Source organism: Lathamus discolor, chromosome W (genome assembly GCF_037157495.1).
Source record: "Lathamus discolor isolate bLatDis1 chromosome W, bLatDis1.hap1, whole genome shotgun sequence".
Lineage (NCBI taxonomy): Eukaryota > Metazoa > Chordata > Aves > Psittaciformes > Psittacidae > Lathamus > Lathamus discolor.
Window position 1 is genome coordinate 22,338,152 of NC_088908.1, and position 18,620 is coordinate 22,356,771.

General features: G+C 44.8%; 1 protein-coding gene across 11 annotated transcripts in view; it reads right to left on the reverse strand.

Annotated features, from left to right (window-relative positions):
• Nucleotides 1-18,620, reverse strand: part of LOC136004297 (zinc finger CCCH domain-containing protein 18-like) — an 83,099-nt gene that overhangs the window by 18,509 nt on the left and 45,970 nt on the right. For 10 of the 11 annotated variants that reach the window (XM_065660660.1, XM_065660655.1, XM_065660656.1 and 7 more), the window contains 4 exons: nt 6,096-6,296; nt 4,926-5,051; nt 1,859-1,960; nt 105-248 (listed from right to left, as the gene is read on the reverse strand). In XM_065660660.1, coding sequence (XP_065516732.1) covers nt 105-248; nt 1,859-1,960; nt 4,926-5,051; nt 6,096-6,296 — 573 coding nt within the window. The remainder of the gene's footprint in view (nt 1-104; nt 249-1,858; nt 1,961-4,925; nt 5,052-6,095; nt 6,297-18,620) is intronic. The other variant, XM_065660657.1, reaches the window with a different exon arrangement.

The following is an 18,620-nucleotide window of genomic DNA, read 5'->3' on the forward strand; positions in this document are numbered from 1 at the left end:
CTTTAATACTGAAGAGCCCTTGTAGTCAGGACTCCTGAGAGAACCCCAGGATTTGCTCTATCTGCTGGGAGATGAAGGCTCACTCCACCCCACAGCTTTCTTACCTCCTGGGTGGAGTCCTTGTCTGACGTTCCTTCCTTCTTGCCTCTGGATTATCCCCTGGTTTGGCTGGCTCAGGTGCAGCTGTTGTAATTTTAGTGAGTGGCTGAGGGACTGGAAGGGCAGCTAGTTTCTTCACAGACTTTTCACTACAAAAAGGAAGATTTTCATGTGTGATCAAAGTTGGTAGGTACAGACCACAGACATTCTCAAAAAGCGATGAAATGCACTCGTGTTTGTTGATGACTGAATGTTATATAGGTTACTGTAGCTACAGACACTTGCTGTTTCACCAAACCACACTCAATACCGATTCCCCCAAAGGGATCAATATCCCGTATTCTAAATCAAGTCACCTTTTCAGACATAAGTTACTTTACAACAGCCAATTTTGAAGACATTTGACTTGTAAAATTAACTATTGAAGTAGACTATGTGGAATCACTGTTTCTTATCCATTTGACTCTGTGCATTTTTATCCAAAACACATACACCTACTTAAACTCTGCCAGTCAGGCTTCAGAATCAAACACATAGTTTATGCAGAAATCCTTTTTCATTCCATCACACAGATCAGGGTGCAAAAGAAGACATATGTGCAGATGTCCCTTGGACCCATCCTTGGCTCATGTTTCCCTGTGTAATGCTTGACGGGTAACAGCATTGCAGAGGACTGCTATAGAGTGCTTGAGACTATCTAACACCCACTACACGAGTAGTGCTTTGGCTCTTCAGCACTGATCACTTCTGGGCTCAGAGCACTCCAACCTCTGGTTACTCCTCAACATCCCCAGCACTGATGTCACACCTAGTATTAAGTGGGGAGGAGGCAGCTGTCTGTATATAAAAATAGAGACTCTTAATTATTCCTCTTGTGCTTAAGAATATCTGCATTTATTCTCTGCAGAACACAGGATTAAGTGCATGCAGTGTTATGTAGTAAAACCAATCCCCATGCTAGTGCAGGCTGCTGGCTGGTGTTATGTGTTACCAAACCAGCACTTCAGTGTGCACCAGAATTGTGTAAAGACATTGCTGCAGGCAGAAAGCATCTTAAAAAGGTTGAACCCTCTGACTTGAGAAGGAAAAACAACAAAGGCAGGTCAATAAGGTACAAGAAGTGTGGCAAAGAGGATTGTCCTGTCTTCTGGAGAATTCAGGGGGATTCCCATGGTGTAATCTATTTGCAGCTCACCTTGAAGGAGGTGACATCACTACGGTGTTGTCACCTTCCAATGTATCCATAATTTACTATGTATTACAGGAGTTTGTGAAATAGCAACTTCAAGTATTTAAAAGAGCAGGAGCACTGGCATAATCTGCCAAAAACAGTTTCATCCCTACAGTACTGTTTTAATTTGTCACCAATGTTAAAAATAGATGAGGCTGAACCATTTATTTATTCTAAGGCTGTACATTAACTAAAGCCACAGTAGAGGAATGAATTAAACTTTCTTATAGCTCCTGCATAAACATATCTGCACACACAGAGTGTTTAAATAATAAATCATGCATGTGCTTAAATGCTCATATATACAACATATAATACTTAAGGATACTTGTACAGTTGGATTTAATAAGTAAAAGTGTCATCTTTTAATTAAATATGTAAAGCTAAGCACTCTTCTATGCAGGTCATTTTGCATCCTCCATTTCTTCCTTAAACTGTCAAGCAGGTCAGAAGGGTTTGACTCAGGGACTGGGCTCCTGTTTGGAGCCAATTCTACACTGCATTATCAGAATGGAGATGAAGCCTTACCCCTTCCCAGAAGGTGGTAATAACACCCCTTTAGACTTCGCAAGTGGCTTGTGTGGAGATGGTGTTGGAGAAGGAGAGGGTGAAGATGAGAAGGACCGTGATCTAGAAAGGAAGAACACATTGCTCAGTCCCTGGGTCTGTAGATGGCTTTTTCTGGCTTTTGGTGCACTTAGCCATCACCCCCTCCTTTGGCTAGAGACTGCATCCCAGGACTAGTTCCTGTGGGTCTGAGCTTATCCTAGTTTTATATTTGGATTCTGTTCAACAAAACTAACTTCTGTCACCAGAACAGTGGTAAAAGTAGAAAACAACAGGAAAAAAATAGGGTTGGCTGCAAGAGAGGCACTCTCAGGTATTCCAAACCAACACATGAGGCTTTCTCCATACTCTCTGTATTCTCTCCTTAGGTAGAAATAAGGGGAAAGTAAGTAGGATTTTGACTTGCAAGTTCAGCATGATTTGTTTCAACCTGCTTTATGTTCCTGTAACTCCATGTACAGTTTATCCTTTAAAAAGCAGCAGAAAAAAAAAAAAAACCCACAAAAACTTGGGAGAAAGACACACATAAAAAAAAAAATACTGGATATCTGTAATTTCTGGAACACAAGGAATCAAGTGGAGTGTATCAAAGCCAACAGACCAAAGGGCAAAGACTGTTTCCTAAGATCAGGACTGACCAAAGAGGCAAGCTGCTTACACAGCTCACCAGATTCTGGCATTCAAGTGATTCACCCCACCACCAAGGCTGGAAGTACCCTTGTTGCAGCCTAGTACTTCAGAAAGCCAGACACCTCGGAGACTTGCCTTCTGAAGAACAGTTAGGCACTTGGGTGTTCCTCACTCTCCTGCCTTCCCACAGAGGCATCTAATTGAAGTATGTCATCTCTGTCTGGTGCTGTCCTGCCAAGGAACAGAGCCTGGAATGGGGTGGATGGGGGAAGGTCAGGCTGCTCCCCAGAAACACATTTGTACTTTCGTCAAGATCAGTTCCCACCTGAGCCTTTCCCAGGAGAAACCACATCTCCAGAAGTGACACTGTGCATTCCCATCAACTGTGTGATCCACTCTGGATATGCGTGTGATTTCAGATCTGAAGAGGTGCCTATCTAAGCAGCCAGTTCTCCTACTATGCATATTCCAGACTTGGGAAACTGTCTGCAAGGGCAAGGAAGTGGCAGGGTAATAAACATGCCTCTGTTTGATCAGCATGGGACACTGAACTACTACTTTGAAGTGTCAGGACTATCACAAGACACAACTGCTTTAATAAATAAATGTGATTTGCCTCTTTAAATAGAAATTCCAGTACAATAGAAAAGAGATGCTGGTAACTTCTGATTCTAAAATGCAAATGAGGGAAACATTCATCTCTGCCTGGTAACCAAACACGAGATAATAGAGGCTAAAGCTCTGCCCCCCCCCCCAACACATCAGCACAGAAAGCTGAGCTGATGGTACTACCAAGAGTTACGGAATTGTCAGAAAGTCAAAATTTGCTTTTGAAATTGTTCATGCCCATGGGGTCATATGGAAAGAAAGGGGACTGTTAATCTCTCGTAGCCCCCTATAAAATATAGACAAATAATGCAGGAACCTTGTTTGCAAAATAATTCTTACCATGCTAAGAGACCCCTACCTGGAACAAGGGCAATTGTCCAGGAGACTACTGGCAAGTGAACTTCACAGAATTGCCACAGCACAATGGGCTCAGGTATACATATATATTGGTACTAATAGATATGTTTTCTAGTTGGCCGGAGGCTTTCCCCTGTCACACCAATATGGCCTGTGAAGTAGTGCTGCAAAATGGGATGACTCTCAATTTATTATTTGCCTCTCAAGGCGGTGTTTGTACAGTTAGAAATACAAGTTGTTGCACATGCATAGACCAGAGTGGAAGAATATCCACAGATCTAGCAGAAATCTGAAGCAGACAAAGATCTTGCATCAGGCCGTTAGAGATGATACTTCCTGAAGATTTGAAGAATTATGGCATGGACTTACTTCTTAGCTACCAAATTTGATATTATTAAAAAACTTGTTTGTGATCATTTCAGTAATAATTTGTGTCTGTATCCTTGCATGTATCATGATTCAATTTTGTAGTTGCTGGTAACAATGGTGTATTACAATCAAATATGGGTATAGGGTATAGAATGAGACTTACAGGATATATGTATATCCTATAAGTTTCAAAGGGGGGAAATGTAGGCTTAAATTATAGGTTTAAACTAACAATAGTGTGTGTGGCTTTAAACTAACATAGTCAAATACAGAAAATTGTTCTAACTTGCTAACACATGGGGAGTAAGGAATATCCAGCTGATGGGGGAAGGAACATCATGGGACTGATAACAAGTAAGAAGAGAGTAAATAAGACCAAGGATGCTAACCTTCAAGATAACATTGAGACTGGAACAGAACAAAAGCAAGGACATACACTGCTAACTTGGCACTAGGACCGTGTGAACATGCATTCAGTAAACACTATCCTTGACCACCAGAGACCCCCACTCAGCAAGAAAGCACATGCATAATTAGAATGCAAATATTATAATTAGTTCATGGAGATCTCATGAATGTGTAAATCATCTCCTGGAAAAGCTGTAAATATGCATGAGTATGCTAAATATACAGCTGCTGCTGACAAGTAACGGGTGCGCTCACCTTTGCGAAATGTGTGTGTGCCCAGAGCTGCAATAAAGAATGCTGCTTTCTAAAACTCCAAATTGAGTCAGAGAGTTTCTCCAACCGACTTTTACAGTAACAAGCCAGGCTCCTACAACTGCTCAGCTACCACAAGCATGGGAAACAGCCCAGCCACAACAGCACAGTATTTGTGGGTGGGAACAATGGGGAGAGAAGGGGGTGGCTAACATACATGCTTCATTCAACAACCAAACCAGGAGGTTGCCTTGCAGTCTATCATATTTCCCTCACTCAGGAAAGTAGTTTGAATGTGTTATTTCAAGAGTTAGCTATTTGCTTTTAAGTAGCAACAAAAGCAGCTGTTAGCAAGTGTTTGGAAAACAGTATACCATTATTTTCACATCCAAGGAGCCATTACCTGGACCTGCTGCCTGAGAAAGAGCTGTGTCTTGAAGAGCGACTAGAGTAAGAGCTGTAAGAAGATGATCTGGAACGAGATCGCGAGGAACCTGAACCAGAATAGGTGGATGAACGAGAAGAGGACCTGAAAGAAACATTAAAATTAAACATGTCTCAAGAAGTCCTCTGAGACCAAGGTCTTGTTTCCAGTACACTTTCCAAGTTCTCAAACACTGCTCCAAAAACTACCTGCCTTCTCCACAGTGACCTATCAGGACTACAGCCTCTCCTCCATCTTTTCTTTTAGAGAAGATCCTGTTGTTGCTACCCCTTTTGTGCCCTTGAATAAGCCTCCCCTCCTTTAGCTACTGATTTTCTATCCCTTTTCAGGAACTCCTTCCACACATTCTCATGCCTTTACACTAGACAATCCCCTGATAGCTCAGGTCACACAGGAGATAACAGAAAAATCTCAGGTGCAGTGATCCCAGCAAGAAAAAGCTATCTACTTCAGGAGGGCTTTGGTTTTTAGATCCATATCTTCAATTCAGCATGTTCCTCATTCCTCTCTGAGACTTCCCCCCCCCCTTCTCAGGAGCTTCAAGTTCAAGCATTTAAAGAAAACTCCCCTCAACTCCCCTAGATTCAGGGTGCTTCTTTCTGAAAGGTGTTTTTTTCATTAAGCTCACACCTGTTGGGTTTCTGAGCTCCACTGAAGCCCTCTAAAGCTGTGCTGAGCCTCCACAAACCCAGTTTTTCCCCAGTAGCATCAGCATGCTCTTCCTGGAGTGGACCCACCTCATACCTCCAACACTCCTAGAGCAAATAGGCTCCAATGTTTACAGTTTCCAGTTCTTTCCGCTCTTATTAAGGTCAGTTGTCATCTAGATGAGTTCCTAATCATCTGGATTGCAACCAGGTCTAATTTACCTGAAGAGTGACTTTTCCAAGGACCTTTCTTAGTCTTCAACAGATCACAACACGGCACCCACAGTTACATACCCCCTTTGATTTCCATCTCACTACCTTTATCTACCTGTATGCTGGTCTCCATAGCTATTACTGAGCAGCAAGTCTTAAACTGCTTTCCCAAACATTTCAATATCTTCCACTGACAAGAAAGCGTCATGTCACATTCCCTGACACACTAACATGGGTCAGATGTGACATGCTCTTTTCCTTCACTCACCTTGAAGAGCCAGAAGCAGATGCTGAAGAAGCAGAGGTTTTTCGGCACCTGTGCACATGGCTGGGAGAGACAGACACACCAAGCTTCTTTTTGGGAGACTTGGATCGGCGCCAGGGGTCCTTCCATTCATCTGCTCTCTTGGACTGAGTGGTGGTAAGTGTGGTTGCCTCCTTCTCCTTCTTTGGTGTCTCAGGTTGACGGCTGGAAAGCAAAGAGAAGTAGCTGGGATTGATTATTTATTTATTTATTTAAATACAGTAAGGCTAATAGAAACACAGGACTGGGAAAACATCTCAGAATTCAAGCCTTTATACCAGTACTAGCTCTTAACCTCCATTGCAGGATATTCAGCATCATTTTGGAGTGATGAAATGTTAGAGCAGCTATCATGCTGCAAATCAGTGACTGCAAGCCTATCAAAACAGCACTACCTGTGAGTTTTGTCAACTACTTTGTTGTACTGACCAAGCCAGCTGATTTCAGCTTTGGCTTTTGGCCTCCAAGGAGTGAGCACAAGAGGGAAGGGAATAGGAAATCTGGTTCTCCCTACACTTATGCCAAGTAGCTAGAGCTGGAGCAACCCAAACCTGGTAGGCAGCTACCAGTGCAATGAAAATACTAACCAGAGCTAGACTAAGGACAGACCTTGAGTGTGCATCTGATACAGCTGGAAACAACCAGCAGACACTAAGAGAAGAGATTTGGCCTGAATCACTCTTCTACAGTTCCCTTATCAGAAAATAAGTGAACCTGTGTCACAAGCCTTACCACAGTCAAGACACATTGATCTGTTTTTACTCTTACAAAGGGGACAGTTACCTCATCAACTAAGCATAAAACAGTTCATAATGGGTGTTTTATCACCATATTATTCTCTAAGTGCTTACAAACACCATCGAACATGTGTTCTCCTGTTGATAACCATGAGGATGTGACTAGTCAGGCTAAATACCCTCCTTTTCCTCCCTTCCCTTTAAAGGGCTCTACTTGCATTTCCCTTTTGTTTTGGTTCTCTGAGCTTCCCTTCTCCCCTACAATCCTCTGAAAATAATTCAGGGCTAACTTTTCAGCATCTGCACTAGATATTTCCTTAGTTATTCCAGGATAAATTAGTTTCTTCAGACCTAGACTTTATTACCTCTCTTATCTATGGGTGATTTAACTTGGGATTTTCCCTTACCCTCACTCTAACCTGCACAATTACCTGTCTGTTCAATTACCAGCTTATAACCTTCCCCCTTGGGTTTTAGGCAATCTTTGTGCTTGCTTAAAGGTTTATGAAGCCTGCTGTGCTCATCAAATTACCAGTAATGATGCCTTTATTCCTTTTCTCAAAATAATGAATTCGCTTACTCTGAGAATTTGGGGGAGGAAAGGCACCTTCCATTGCCGGGTTCAGCCAGTACCACCCCATTAGTCACAGGACTGAAGCAACCACTCCCCATGCAACTTCCCTTACCTTTTGAGATAAAAAAGCAACCTCCAAATTTTATAATAATCCAATGACTGAGTTTTTTTCCATAACACTTTTTCAACAGACAAGAGGATAATTACAGCTCTTCATTAGCAGCCCTTTTAAGGCTTCGCTAGTCACTAAGAAGTTTCATCTGCTCCTCATTCAGCAGTAATAAAACACAGTCAGAATTTCTATGGCCTCTCACCTCTTCCAGAACTTGTACATGCTGACTTTACAGTCTGGTGCAGTATCCTACTCTTTTCCTATCTTTGCAGATATAAGTACAGCAATTTTACATTTTGTCCCAGATCTATCCTGGTATATACAGAATTTTATGGAAGAAGAAACTCTTCTTTGACATTCACCCATCCCACAAATCTCATTCCAGCTTCAGAAGAGGACGCTTATGTATTAGCACACAAAATTGCTGACTGCCTAGTAAGAAAGTCCCAAGCAGGGTTATGGCTCAGCATTATTCACCAGCATTTTCATTCACCTTGATCATCCTTTCCAGCTGTCATGGTTTAAGCCCAGCTGGCAACCCAGAACCACACAGCTGCTCGCTCACTCCCCCCCCTTCTGAAGGAATGGGGAGGAGAATCTAAGGAATGTAACTCCATGGGTTGAGATAAGAACAGTCCAGTAACTAAGGTATAACACAAACCACTACTGCTACCACCAATAATAATAATGATAAGGGAAATAACAAGGAAAGAGAATACAACCGCTCACCAGCCGCCAACCGATACCCAGCCTGACCCGAGCAGTGATCTAGCCCTTCCAGGTAACTCCCCCCAGTTTATATACTGGGCATGACATGCTGTGGTATGGAATACCCCTTTGGCTAGTTTGGGTCAGGTGTCCTGTCTCTGCTTCCTCCTGACTTCCCCTCCTCCCTGGCAGAGCATGAGACTCACAAAGTCCTTGGTCAGAGTAAACATTACTTAGCAACATCTAAAAACATTGGTGTTATCAGCATTGTTCCCAGGCTGAAAGTCAAAAACAGCACTGCACTAGCTACTAAGAAGGAAAAAAATGACTGCTACTGCTGAACCCAAGACACCAGCACTGCTCTAATGCATGCTATTTAACACAGCACATTATTTGCAGTGGGCTGGTCTAGTTTTCCATATTACAGCGACAATTATATCTGAGTATCTAATCATTGAGGAAGACCATGACTCTGAATATGGTGTTGGGACAGATTAGACTTATTATTTATGCTCTGATAATACTAAGTAGTCGTGGCCAGGGTCAAGCTCTTGTTCCAGCAGATGTAGTACAAACTCATTTTGAAGCCATCTTGACCTCTGGAGTATCATCAAAGCAACTAAGTGCAAAGCAGGAGGAAAAAGAAGGTTGAGAACATCCAACATAGAATCATAGTATCACAGAATGGTTTGGGTTGGAAGGGACCTTAAAGCTCATCCAGTTCCAACCCCCTGCCACAGGTAGGGACACTTTCCACTAGAGCAGGTTGCTCCAAGTCCTGTCCAACCTGGCCTTGAACACTACCAGGGATGGGACAGCCATAGCTTCTCCAGGATAGATAGCAGCAGAAAGGAGAACACCATGCAAGGATGCTCATGAATAACACTAGACTACATCCCACTCTGATGTCCCTTCCTGAGGAACCACAGTCTGCATGCTTTGGGAGGTACAGGGGGAATATACTGGCACAGGCAGCATCCATCTCAAGACCTGGATAAAACCTGCTGAGCAGCTTTTCACTGCAGTGTCCAAGGTGACAAACATGAAAGCCAACAACTAACAAATGCCCTTGCCCCTCTCCAGGCTCAACTCTCCTGCAATAGTTTTCAGAAAGAAAAGTCTCCCACAGAATTTATTGTGTGTCTCTCTCAAAAAAACCCAACTTGCCCACATTCACATCCAACAGCAGCACATCCTGGGAACTGGACCTCAGCTCCAACCCCACATGGGAACAACTTACACTGAACAATACAACTTAGGCACAAGCTTGGAGCAAAGATGACTAGGAAAGCAAATCTCATCACTTGCACCTATTACCTGGTTTGATGCAATTCTCTCTCAATGAAGTCACTTTCTGGAGGAAAGGTTTTTACCCCAGGAAAACCACAACAGAAAGCCTCATTTCTGGATATGCTTTGGCTTTTTGACTCAGCAGTAAATATGTTACCATACTATAGCCAAGAAAGAAAGATGATGCTCGTGTCAAGACACTTTCAAAGTCTTCCCTCAAGAGCTACCTGCATGCCAAACATGTAGGATCAACAAATAAACTTGTTCAACTTAATATGAGGGACTGCTATCTGATGCTGTTTGGCTCGTCTCCTCCAGCAGAATTCAGTAGTCAGAACTGACAGTAAGCTGGAGCAACTGCCAAGATGCTCACCATCGACCTTAGACTAACATCTCAGTTATAGCCTGTATGAGTTTCACCAGAGACTGCTAGAGGCTGGCAGCCCACAAAACAGTGTTTCAATCACATTTACTGCCACATACTGATACTGTGCAGTTGCTGGGATGAAAGTGGAGGAAGCTGTAAGGCTCACAGAGGAAAGCTCACTGAGAAGAAGCAGCAGGCAACCTGCCTGTGGCTCCCAGCCCAGATCAGGCAGGAAGGCTGCCCAGAGCTACACTGAATCCAATAGCTGCTCCTGGTGCTGCACTGCTGAGTGGGTTGAGTGATGTATTTGATCCTGAGAAGCAGGAGGCTTTCTCCTCACTTTCACTCTTACAACTGGGTAATTTTTTCCTTCTTGTCTTGTGTTTGATCTGGCTCTTTTTGGAGCATTCTAGGTGCCAACTCAACTCCTTAATTCGATAGGAACAAAATAAACGTAGTTTGCTGCTGGGTTGGCATGTCCAACCAGCCCATAGCAGGGTTTGAACTCTACATTCCAAGAAGCTGCACAGGGAATCATAGAATAATAAAACAGTTAGGGTTGGAAAGGACCTTAAGATCATGAAATTCCAACCCCCTGCCAAGGCAGGGACACCTCACACTAAACCATGTCACCCAAGGCTCTGTCAAACCCAGCCCTGAACACTGCCAGGGATGGAGAATTCATGCCTTCCCTGGGCAACCCATTCCAGTACCTCACCACCCACACAGTAAAGAACTTCTTCCTTATACATAATCTAAACTTCCCCTGTTTAAGTTTGAACCCTCTACCCCTTGTCCTGTCACTACAGTCCCTAATGAAGAGTCCCTCCCCAGCATCCCTGTAGGCCACCTTCAGATACTGGAAGGCTGCTATGAGGTCTCCAGGCAGCCTTCTCTTCTCCAGGCTGAACAGCCCCAACTTTCTCAGCCTATCTTCATATGTGAGGTGCTCCAGTCCCCTGATCATCCTTGTGGCCCTCCTCTGGCTTGCTCCAACAGTTCCATGTCCTTTTTATGTTGAGGACACCAGAACGGTACACAGTACTCCAAGTGAGGTCTCATGAGAGAAGAGTAGAGGGGCAGGATCACCTCCTTCAACCTGCTGGTCATGCTCCTTTTGATGCAGCCCAGGATACGGTTGGCTTTCTGGGCTGCGAGCTCACACTGAAGCCAGCTCATGTTCATTTTCTCATTGACCAGCATCCCCAAGTCCTTCTCTGCAGGGCAGCTCTGAATCTCTTCTTTGCCCAATCTGTAGCTGTGCCTGGGATTGCCCCGACCCAGGTGTAGGACCTTGCACTTGTCGTGGTTGAACATAAGGTTGGCTTCAGCCCACCTTACAAGCGTGTCAAGGTCCCTCTGGATGGCATTCCTTCCCTCCAGCATATCAGTCGAACCACACAGTTTGGTGTCATTGGCAAACTTGCTAAGGGTGTTCTCGATTCCACTGTCCATGTCACCAACAATGATGCTGAACAAGACCAGTCCTGACACCGATCCCTGAGGGATGCCACTAGTTACTGGTCTCCAGCTGGACATTGAGCCATTGACCACAACTCTTTGCGTGCGGCCATCCAGCCAGTTCTTTATCCACCGAGAGGTCCATCTATCAAATTGATGTTTCTTCAATTTAGAGACAAGGATGTCATGCGGGACAGTGTCGAACACTTTGCACAAGTCCAGGTAGATGACGTCATCTGCTCTGCCCCTATCCATCAGTTCTGTAGCCTGTCTTGGGTTCAGCACTAACAGTAATTTTTCTCCTTCTTAGTAGCTGGTGCAGTGCTGTGTTTTTGACTTTCAGCGTGGGAACAACACTGATAACACCGATGCTTTTAGATGTTGCTAAATAAAGTTTACTCTGACCAAGGACTTTCTGAGTCTCATGCTCGGCCAGGGAGGAGGGGAAGTTGGGAGGAAGCAGAGACAGGACACCTGACCCAAACAAGCCAAAGAGGTATTCCATACCCCAGCACGTCATGCCCAGTACAGAAACTGGGGGCAGTTACCCGGGAAGGGTTAGACTGCTGCTCGGGTTGGGCTGGGTATCGGTTGGTGGGTGGTGAGTGGTTGTATTCTCTTTCCTTGTTATTTCCCTTATAATTATTATTATTGGTGGTAGCAGTAGTAGTTTTGTGTTATGCCTTGTGCGGCCTTGAACACCGCCAGGGATGGAGAATTCACAACCTCCCTGGGCAACCCATTCCAGTGCCTCACCACCCTGACAGGAAAGAATTTCTTCCTTATATCCAATCTAAACTTCCCTGTTTAAGATTTAACAATTTACCCCTTGTCCTGTCACTACAGTCCCTAATGAAGAGTCCCTCCCCAGCATCCCTGTAGGCCCCCTTCAGATACTGGAAGGCTGCTATGAGGTCTCCAGGCAGCCTTCTCTTCTCCAGGCTGAACAGCCCCAATTTTCTCAGCTTGTCTTCATATGTGAGGTGCTCCAGTCCCCTGATCCTCCTCATAGCCGTCCTCTGGACTTGTTCCAACAGTTCCATGTCCTTTTCATGTTGAGGACACCAGAACTGTACACAATACTCCAAGTGAGGTCTCAGAAGAGCAGAGTAGAGGGGCAGGATGACCTCAGTCAACCTGCTGGTCATGCTCCTTTTGATGCAGCCCAGGATACGGTTGGCTTTCTGGGCTGTGAGTACACACTGCCAGAAGAAGTCATTAAGAATCTCAGCCTTCTCCAAATCCAGGTTAGCCAGTTCTCCTGATAGCTTCCAGAGAGGGCCCACATTGTCCCTAATCTGTCTTTTATTTGCTACATACATAGAGAAGCCCTTCCTGTTATCTTTCACATGCCTAGGCAAACTTAATTCTAACTGGGCCTTAGCCTTCCTAACCTGGTCCCTGGCTTCCCAGACAACATCCCTGTACTCTACCCAGGCCGCCTGTCCTTGCTTCCATTTTTTATAAGCCTCTTTTTTCCTTTGATTTTTCTCAGCAGCTCCTTATCCATCCAAGGAGGTCTCCTGGCCCTCCTGCTGCACTTCCTTCTAGTTGGGATGCAACACTCCTGAGCTTGTAGCAGGTGATCCTTGAATACCAACCAACAGTCTTGGGCCCCCCTGCCCTCCAGGGCTATATCCCATGGAACCTTACTAAGCAGGTTCCTGAAGAGGCCAAAGTCCACTTTCTTGAAGTCCAGGGCAGTGAGCTTGCTGCACACTCTTCTCACTGTCCTGAGGATCTCGAACTCGATCTTCTCATGATCACTACAGCCAAGGCTGCCCTGGAGCATCACATTTCCAACCAGCCCCTCCCTGTTGGTGAGCGCGAGGTCAAGCATGGCACCTCTCCTTGTTGGCTCCTCTACTACTTGCAAGAGGAAGTTGTCTTCCACACAATTGAGGAACCTCCTGGATTGCTTGTGTCAGGCCCTACCATACCTCCAACAGATATCAGGGTGGTTGAAGTCCCCCATTAGGACAAGGGACTGCAAGCATGAGGTTGCTCCTATCTGTCCATAGAGTGCTTCATCCACAGAGTCCCCTTGATCAGGCCTGTAACAGATCCCCACAGTAATGTCTCCCATCGCTGTTCTCCCTCTGACCCTGACCCACAAACTTTCTGTTGACTGACTACCTGTCCCCAGACAGAGTTCCATACTCTCCTGCCTATCCCTAACATAAATAGCAACTCCCCGTCTGCCAGGCCTGTCTTTTCTAAAGAGCCTGTAACCTTCCGTTCCAACACTCCAGTCATAGGAGCCATCCCACCATGTTTCTGTGATGCCAATGATATCATATCCCTGTAGACATGCACAGATCTCTAATTCCTCTTGCTTATTCCCCATACTATGAGCGTTTGTATAGATGCATCTGAGCCAAGCTCCAGATAAAGCTGATTCATTGGCTGGAGCAGCTAGAATATCTCTGCATCACTCCGAGCATTTATTACAGGTGCTGGCAACTGACTGGGTGTGTTGGGATGGATCGATGCCCCCCTCCCCGAACACATCTAGTTTAAAGCTTTCTTGACCAGCCTGGCAAGCCTCCTACCAATGCAGCACTTCCCCTTCTTTGTCAGACCAGCTCCACCAGCTTCCAGTAGACCTGGCCTCCCAAATCAAGTCCCATGTTCTAGATACCCAAACCCCTGAGTATGGCACCACTGTTCTAACCATTTATTAACCTACCAAATCCGCCTATCCTTTTTAAGGTCCTCCCCTTTATCCTAAGGTAGGATAAAGGTGCAGACATGTGGAGAGCAAACCTGTGCCTCCCGGCGGAGGCTGCTTTTTCCCCCTTTTTAACTTCTTATGAATCTAAGACTAATTCAGAAGTGCTACAGGGTCTTACCAATGCCTGACTCAAAACCAGGGAGAGTACACAGTTGTTTGTCCTGCCTGCTCTCCCTCTTGTGGAAGGACAAACAGGAACAAATGAAGGATTTCTTTTAAGAAACAGCCAATATTTCCACAGGGAAAACTGAGAAGACAAAATCCATCAGCCTATTGCAACACCATTATACAACAGGATAGGATGCTATTACTAAGCCCACCAAAACACCTAGCTCTAGCTGAGTGACACCTGCTTTCATACAAAGCCCCTACGCTCAAAAAATAGGGAGCAGATCCAGCTGGCAGCATGGGGAGACCACCAGAAGCTCTTGGAGAATATGACAACTCAGGAACACTTAGAATTACAGATTCTTCCAAAAAACAAGTTCAGTTGGTTTGTGATCCCACACATAAAGAGTCATGAATCATTCCATTTGCATTCCTTTACTTTTGCCACTCCTTTAGCTAATCAAAATCATTCTATCACTTTCTAACTTGCAAGCACTGGGTAACCTGCATTCATTGATTTTAGACTCCAGGTTATCCTGCTTATTAACTTGCTCAGACCAGAGATTAACAACAACCTATTACAAAGTCAACTTGAGCTAGCTTGGAAAAACAACACAAGGGTGAGGGAACACATAACCTTTTTTCCCAGGGTCTGCAGAATTAGATAGCATTTCACAATTGAGGGCTACTGCCACCTCAACGGAAGCTGGAAAGAAGCACAAAGCTCCTTGCTGGAAGGATTTAATGACTTGCTGCTTTCTGACATTGCTTTAAATGTCACAGTGTCCCTGCTTGCAGGCGTTATGTTTATTTTTTAATGGCTGCATAAAGTGCACTCCATCAATCATCTTTTTTCTTCCAAAAAACCTGTTGTGTGTGTGATAATCATGGGATGGTTCACCAGGACACAGCTCCTTCCTGGCAGCTTCAGAGCTGCTGTCATCTCCTGTCAGCCTCTGGAACATATCTGAAGACAACAACACCTCACCCTTCTTGGCACTGGCACAGAATTTGTGGTCTGTATCATGGGCCCTGACCAAACTTGTCTGTGTGGAAATAGCTTTTAGGTCAGATTTCAGCACAAACTTCATCAAGAACTGGAGAGGACAAATTTCTCACCCAAAGGCTCATTTTGCCATGCTGCTTCTCACCAGGACCCACAGCATCTCCTGCAAAGGAAACCCAGGTGGGAAAGAAACCAAGACCCATCTCACAGACCTGCACCACAGGAGTGCTTCCTCCTTTTCCTCACATGGTCGACAACCACCTAGTGCCACTGCAGCCAACAGGGCAGCAATACTGAGCCTGCTGCCCTTGCCAGAGGGTCCAACTCCTCAATGTCCCTTGGTGCTTTGGAAATACAACTGCTACCAGGTCCCATGACACTCACTGTGTTGCTTAATGTGCTCCTGAAACAGATTCACTTGGATGATGGCGGGATAAAGACCTATGCTCCATACCTGGCAGTGTTCAAGGCCAGGTTGGACATGGCGACATGGTCTAGAGTGAGGCGCCCCTGCCTGTGGCAGGGGGGTTGGAACTAGATGACCTTAAGGTCCTTTCCAACTCTAACTATTCTATGATTCTATGAATAGGAGGATTAAAGCAAAGTAGTACTAATGTTTGTAGGGCCTTTGCTTGCAGCTAAAGGCCAGCAGCCCGGGTAAGAACATCTTGCACTGCTCTAAGTTTCTTCAACTAACATTTCATGGCATTTCTTTATCCCCGAAATGCTTTGCACAGCAGTAAGCTACACTGGCAAGACAGAGATATAAAGCAGAAATTTTGCACTCAGCAAAATCAGTCACAGCCTAGGGCATCAGAACTCGTTCTGGAGATGCATAACATGAGGACAGACAGCCAAATTATCCCTCTAGTCAATCATAAAGTGTCCTGGCTTAAGTGTTCGATGCCTGAGGAGGGAGGAGGAGGGGGAGGAACAATTTTACTAGCATTGCAATCTCAGATCATAAAGTTCTTGGACTGCTCATCTTAAGCTTGGGAAAAAAAAACAAACAACCCAAAGCATAAAGCAGCAAGCACTCCTTCAAAAAAAGTCCAAGCCACATGTGACAATCCTACTTGAAGTCCAAACACTGCAGCCTCTTCTTTTAAAAGGTTCAAGGAGAAGCATTTGCCACTGAGTCCATTAGGGTTTACAATCCTTGTTTGCTGTTAAATTCTAATCCTCCTCATCTGTAGCAACCAGTGATGCCAGGAAGTTCTCTGGCTTTTCTGTGTTATTACGCTTAATTGCTCTGCTGTTATTTAGAAATCAGATTAAACCTTCCTGCTTTCAATATAACAGAAATGGAATTTGTTTTTATGTTCCTGGCTATTTGCTTTTAGGTTGCTTTCATCCTTTCAACTCCACATTGTGTATGTCACAGTTTGTTCCTTCCACCTCTACTTGAGGGAACTCCAAGCTGATGGACAGATCAGCATCTACCTTTAACTGCAGACATCCTCAGCTCTGCCTTTGGCAAAACTCATGGCCAGTCACGCAACTTCTGTGGAGCAGTTTTCCAATCTCCCCAGCTCATTAGTGAAACGAAGAAATACAAAATGAAGTATAATCTTTTGTAAATCTTGTGAGACCTCACCTGGAGTATTGTGTGCAGTTCTGGTGTCCTCAACATAAAAAGGACATGGAACTGCTGGAACAAGTCCAGAGGAGGGCCACGAGGATGATCAGGGGACTGGAGCACCTCCTGTATGAGGACAGGCTGAGGAAGTTGGGGCTGTTCAGCCTGGAGAAGAGAAGGCTGCGTGGGGACCTAATAGCAGCCTTTCAGTATCTGAAGGGGGCCTATAGGGATGCTGGGGAGGGACTCTTCGTCAGGGACTGTAGTGACAGGACAAGGGGTAACGGGTTAAAACTTAAACAGGGGAAGTTTAGATTGGATTCTATAAGGAGGAAATTCTTTCCTGTTAGGGTGGTGAGGCATTGGAATGGGTTGCCCAGGGAGGTTGTGAGTGCTCCATCCCTGGCGGTGTTCAAGGCCAGGTTGGATGAAGCCTTGGGTGGGATGGTTTAGTGTGAGGTGTCCCTGTCCATGGCAGGGGAGTTGGAACTAGATGATCTTGAGGTCCTTTCCAACCCTAACTATTCTATGATTCTATGATTCTATAAATAAATAAAATCAGTTCTGCTTTGTGGTTAAGTAACGTTGAGCTTGGCAGCTTTGCAACAATAGCAATGGGTAAGAGCTTTGTTGTAGATGACAGTGAAGAAGTATCTTAGGTAAATGTTTTACAATAACCAGCTAGAACCGAACTAGTGTTTGCTGGCATAACAATGGGACTTTCCAAACCTAAAGTTCAGCCAAAGGACAAAGTGAGGAAGATGAGGAAAAAACGACCACCAGGGGTCCCAAAGACCACTACCACATTATTGTGCACATGCAGGAGGAATTTTCTAGAAGAATTATGTCATATATAAGTAGCTTTATGAATATGCATGTAATGTAATGTATATGTATGTTTGATGACTATATAATCACGGCTTGTTTGGTGCTTGAGAGAGACACACTAGGAGGAGCTATCCCCCGTGTTTCCCGGCCCTGCAATAAAGAATACCTGCTTGTCAACTTAACTTAAACTTTGTTGGTGAGTTCTTGGGAATTTTTCTACAAATCATTAGTAAGTGAAGAGCAGGGACACGTGGGCTACAGCTGGAAGTGGTGCTGCCTGTGGTGCAGGAATGTTAAAGGGCAACTATCTGCAGCAGGGCAGGGCCAGCCCCCATCCACTGCTGTGTGACACCTGGAAAGTCCAAACTTGCCAAAAGCTGGGATCTAGCAATTAGGGAAAGCCCAGAGTCTATAAATAGACTCACAGGTGAGTTCTACACCACTACCATGCATCCTGCTGTCCAGGAAATACAAAGCAATCACAAGCATTCTACACATTAAACAAACTCAGGAGCTGTTTAATCCCAAGGTGCCAAACCTGACCCTATACAGCACAGCACAGAGGTATCTGGAAGAAAGGTGAGATGACTCAGACTGCCACGCTGCCACGAGGAAGTTTGGAGCCTGTCATAAAGGTTATGTGGGACAAAACAGCTCTGCCCAGAGCCAAGTCACACTGCGTGACAGAGGCTTCTAGGGAATGCAGTGTAGGGAAACACAAACTGCTGGATGAGAGATGTCTTCTCCAAGGGAAAAGAAGTTGACTTATGCTTTCACTTTGTTAAAAAGCTTTTTTTTGAAACTTATTTCTGCAGCTTTGTTTTCTCTGCAAACATCCATACACCTGTAAATGCTGCAGTAAGAGTGTTCGTGTTGACATGGGTTTCAACAGGGGGAACTGAAGTCCTGTTAAAAAGTACTGGAGAGCTTCTGTCAAGACACAGGAAAAACATGGGTAAACATGGGTTTACTGACAATTACTCCA